General features: G+C 34.1%; 1 protein-coding gene across 1 annotated transcript; it reads right to left on the reverse strand.

Annotated features, from left to right (window-relative positions):
- Positions 1-364: 364 nt before the first annotated feature.
- LOC126676444 (probable glycosyltransferase At5g03795) lies at positions 365-3,838 on the reverse strand. Its single transcript, XM_050370655.2, has 4 exons — positions 3,270-3,838; positions 1,973-2,205; positions 1,455-1,803; positions 365-1,363 (listed from the first exon to the last, which is right to left on the reverse strand). Exons 1-4 carry the CDS (start codon positions 3,663-3,665, stop codon positions 680-682), a joined length of 1,662 nt encoding a protein of 553 aa, XP_050226612.1. The 5' UTR covers positions 3,666-3,838; the 3' UTR covers positions 365-679.
- Between the last annotated feature and the right edge of the window lie 735 nt (positions 3,839-4,573).

The following is a 4,573-nucleotide window of genomic DNA, read 5'->3' on the forward strand; positions in this document are numbered from 1 at the left end:
ATCTCGAAACTGATGCATTACCCCTCTCGCTGCTGCAGCATTGCGGGTGCATTGCATAACTGGTGCATAAACCCCTCGCTTTCGCAGCATCGCGTGGGTACATTAAAATACTCATCTCTCACTAGACCTACGCCTGATGTTTCTGATTCAGTTAGCACCTAGACTTGATATTTCCTATTCAGTTAGCAAAGTCTCTAATTCATGCACTATCTGCTGCACGAACATCGGTCTGATGTGAAACGATTTCTGCATTATTTGCAAACTACATAGCATTCTGGCATTTTACTTCAAGGCAGCAAGCTCTTTTATCATCTCTGCCTACTGCGACCGCAATTGAATAAATTAAATTAATGACACAATCAACTGTTATACAATGATTAATTCAAAGTTATGTAATCAAAATTTGTCAGCAGCGTGCTCTGTTCATCTTCACACTCATACATATGAAATTTCGAAAGCACAATGAACCGGTTCGATAATCATGCATCAAGAAGCAGACTCCGAAATCTTCATGTTGTCCAATGCGCAGCAAAAACATACAGTACATGATAATCTTGCACCAAGGCACATACTAGCAGCTTTTTTAACATATTCTGTTACACGTTCTCTTACGGATAATTATCGTCTCTCATATAATCTAACAAAAAGAATTCCCTAATCTGATTACCTACGCGTTCGATCAGCTGGTGATGGATGATTGATCATCTCGGATTTGAACATTTAGTCTTCTAAGCCAAATTGAATGAAGAATCATATGAAAAACATCATACCGCTTAGGCGGAGAGTTCACCTCAAAATGCCTCCTTATTTTCACTACTCTTCTTTGCATTCTAATGTAGTGCCTCGGTGTTATACCCGTCAGTATTCTCTTCAAGTTAGGTATATCGCTCACCGGAACCACGACTGAGAATGACTTCCAATTCAAGACATCGCTAAAAGGAGCTACATAATGATCTGAAATCAGGACCGGGACGCATCCTGTGTATAATGCCTCCACTACTCGCGGGGATGCAACTTCATAACCGCTTGGACAGAGACAGAACTTGCTTTTTCTCATCATGCCGTAGTAAGATACACCCTTAGGAAGGTATTGATGCACCTTCATGTCGTCGTCCTTGTTTTCCCAATGCTCAAGAAGGATAGGTCTTATAGGGCCGTGAAGCCCTCCTGCAAAGAAAGCCAAGATTGACCGTTTTGACGGAGATGGCCCACCGATAAAGCCCTCTGTTGTACCGGTTTGGAGATTGATTTCAGGGAATGAAACGTCTTTCATTGGGTTGAATCTTTCCGAAGTATTTGCATTGCATAACGCACGAATAGAATTTTTAGCAAGATGAGGAATGGAGAACGAAGTTTCCGGCCCCTGCAAAACCAAAACATGAACTTTCAAAATTAGAACAATCGAAATTCAAATGCCTAAGAAATTATAACTGATGCAAATTACTGTAACTTACCCAATCATGGCAAGCAAGCATGAAATGATCGGCTCCAATGCTTCGATTCCAGTAGGGGTATTTTCCGGCGATGAGATCAACATAGTCCCGCACAGTCCTCTTTATGGGACCAAAATCGTGTGAATCGCGCACATAGACAAACTGGACCATCATTGCTACACTAAAGGGAAGGAAATAGACATGCGCCTTTTCAGGATCTTTGGTTCGGAACTGGTCATCTATCTCCATTCTGTGAATAAAATTTCCTTCCATAGAGTATATGCTCTTGCAAGGACCGTTGTGAAATACCGGCGGTTCTCCTTCTTCATAGACAAAGACCTTGAACTGTTTTTCCATTTCCAAATAACTCCTGTAATAGCAAAGCAATCAGAACAGTTCAACTCTCCTAAACATCTTTCAGCAATTAACATTACAAAAGTTAGATCCGTTTAATTTTACTGAAATTCTAAAATTAAAATAAATTTACTATATATGATGTATCCAAGTCAAATAATAGGCAAGTTATGATTAAAAATTACCTGTGGAAGACTTTTGAGTTCCAATACATAGGGCCGATTGGAACATATTCGGAGTCATGTGATTGATTTCCATTTTTAGCTTCTTTAATTGCGCCACGAGCATTTTGGAGACCGGCTTCAATCCTTTCTAAATTGGTAAATCCTAATTTCTGATGTGCAGCGTTGTTGGAGAGATTATTAGTCAATTCGGCAATGCCAGTTCCATTTCTCGTCTCCATTTCTCGAGTTGCATTCTGGAAAATCAATTTACAATAAGATCAGCTGATACAAACTTTTTCATCTCTCAGTACTAATCACCCTAAAGAAGGCGAAAATTACAAGACATCGACGTTTTTTTATTCATTGAAGTCTTTAACGGACCGTGTGAACTCCTATCTATTTATATGGATGTCGTCATGTATATAGACTCGAACTCGAGAACTCAAAAAATTCTTCTGGAACGAGAATACTAATCGGCTCACTCAGCGATTGGTGACATGAACCATTTTTTAAAGTAATGTTCATTACAAACATTCGTCAGTGTATAGCAACACGGGTTCCACTTTCGGAACTCATTATCTCAAGCTGCATTCTGAAAAAATCATTAATTTTACAGTAAGATTGGGCGGTACAAACTTTTTCATCTCTTACTGATAACTACCCTAAAGAAGGCAAACTTGCAAAAAATTGACTTTTTTAAAAGTAATGTTCATTAACTATCTGCCAAAATATAATTAATGGTTTGAGTAGTATTAATTAATAGCCAATTAAGACGATTAATTACTCCTTAATTACATAGACTAATTCCAGCACTGTCGGCCCACATATCTTTTGTTAATTAAACCTATTTATATCCTTTTTGGATTTGATTTCTTCAAGACAAACACACAACGTTACGATCTTTCTTCCTTGTTACCAAGAAGAACCTTAACACTAGTAACTTTGCTTATACGGTAAATATATTGTCATAAAATCACCAATACACAAGAACAAAAATTCATGTATTTCAAAATAAACAAGAAAATATAACAACAATGAATAATCAGTAGTATTTGAAAATCAATCTGAAGAGATTTAATTATTTCTAAAATTGGACCATGAGCTATATACTATATTTGAACCCAAGGCCTCTCTAATTCTCAAAAAAATAAAAATATTAATTCTCACAAAATAAAAATATCAATTGGGTCATTATTTTAATTCTAGTACAGAAAAAAAAGGTATTATAGTAATAATATATTTAATTAACCAACTAAAAAGGAAAAAAAGCATATAACTTAAAAAAATAACAAAGAAATAAAGAAAAGAGAAGACTTACAAGCTCTTGAGTACTAGACTGACTATTACCATCAGAAATGAACTTCTTCTGCTCCGGCGCCGCCGTATCATTATGAACTCCAACCACCGCCACCGCCTCCTCCGGCACAACAACCACCGTGGGACTTGGATGCAAATTCTCAACACTCTGTAGTTTTGCATGCGAAACTACCGGGAAAGAAGAATTTACAGACACAGCATATGATGATAAAAACTCCAAATTTATAGCTGAAAATTTAGGACCCAAAATAGCAAGAAACCCAGACAGAACCACTAATGGAACCAAAAACAGCAGTAGTTTCATTAAAGAAGATGAAAATTTCCATAAATAATAATTTTTTCCTTTTCTTGATTTACAAGAAATTTGATCTTCTGCATCATCACTACCACCACCCATTCTTGATTTTTCTCTCTAGCTAGAGATTAAGAGAAATGAAAAGTTTAGTATAGTGATATAAATTTTCTACTCACCAACTCAGAACCAACTCGGTAGCTATTATCAAGCTGTAGGATTATTTCTTTAAATTTATATAAATTTTTTTAATATTGTTTTAACTTTATTGAAGAACAGAAATAGTTGAACAATTGGTATGCGATGGTTGCACTCTTCTGCCAAGCGTCCATTTTATGAGCTCTTTGTTTTGGGTCTTTCTCATGCAACTTTTCTTTTTCCAATTTTACCCTTCATTTCTCACCGACCACCATCCTCGTCCGGAATAATATTTACTCTCTTCCATTTCAATTGTTGCTTTAAAATTTATATTTAATTATAGTACTTCTCCCTTCCTATTTAAAAATTTCCATATTTCATTTGAGAATATTTTATCTAAAAAATCTCATTTTTATTTTTAAAATATTTTTTATTTATTTTTCTTTATTTTTTATCTTTTTTTAGTTATTTAAAAAAAATCTATGAAAAATTTCATTATTATTAATAGGGACAAAACATGAAAAGATATAAAAAAGTAAAAGTATTAAATAGTTTTTTAATTTGTGTGTAAAAATAAATAAGATTTTTGAAATGAAACGGAAGGAATACAATTTATATTTAAAAAATAAAAAATCTATCTAAAATACAATATATATTTTTTTCTCATTTATGAGCATATGCTATTTTTTAATTGATATATATGTTATTGTTTCTGTTTTTGAATTACCTAAATAAATATATACTCTCTCCGCTCCGTTTAGGAATGAATTTTGCACTAAAATTAATAAAATAAAATAATATTTTATTTTGTCATGTCTACTCCTATTAAATAATATAAAATCATCTTAGAATATAATAAATCTTTTGTAAATGGT

The sequence above is a fragment of the Mercurialis annua genome, linkage group LG4 (genome assembly GCF_937616625.2).
Source record: "Mercurialis annua linkage group LG4, ddMerAnnu1.2, whole genome shotgun sequence".
NCBI lineage: Eukaryota > Viridiplantae > Streptophyta > Magnoliopsida > Malpighiales > Euphorbiaceae > Mercurialis > Mercurialis annua.

Coding starts and splice junctions, on each gene's coding strand:
- LOC126676444 (XM_050370655.2), bottom strand. CDS start 3,665: ATGGGTGGTGGTAGTGATGATGCAGAAGATCAAATTTCTTGTAAATCA. Junction 2,206..3,269: donor AGTCTAGTACTCAAGAGCTT/GTAAGTCTTCTC, acceptor TTGATTTTCCAG/AATGCAACTCGAGAAATGGA. Junction 1,804..1,972: donor AACTCAAAAGTCTTCCACAG/GTAATTTTTAAT, acceptor TTGCTATTACAG/GAGTTATTTGGAAATGGAAA.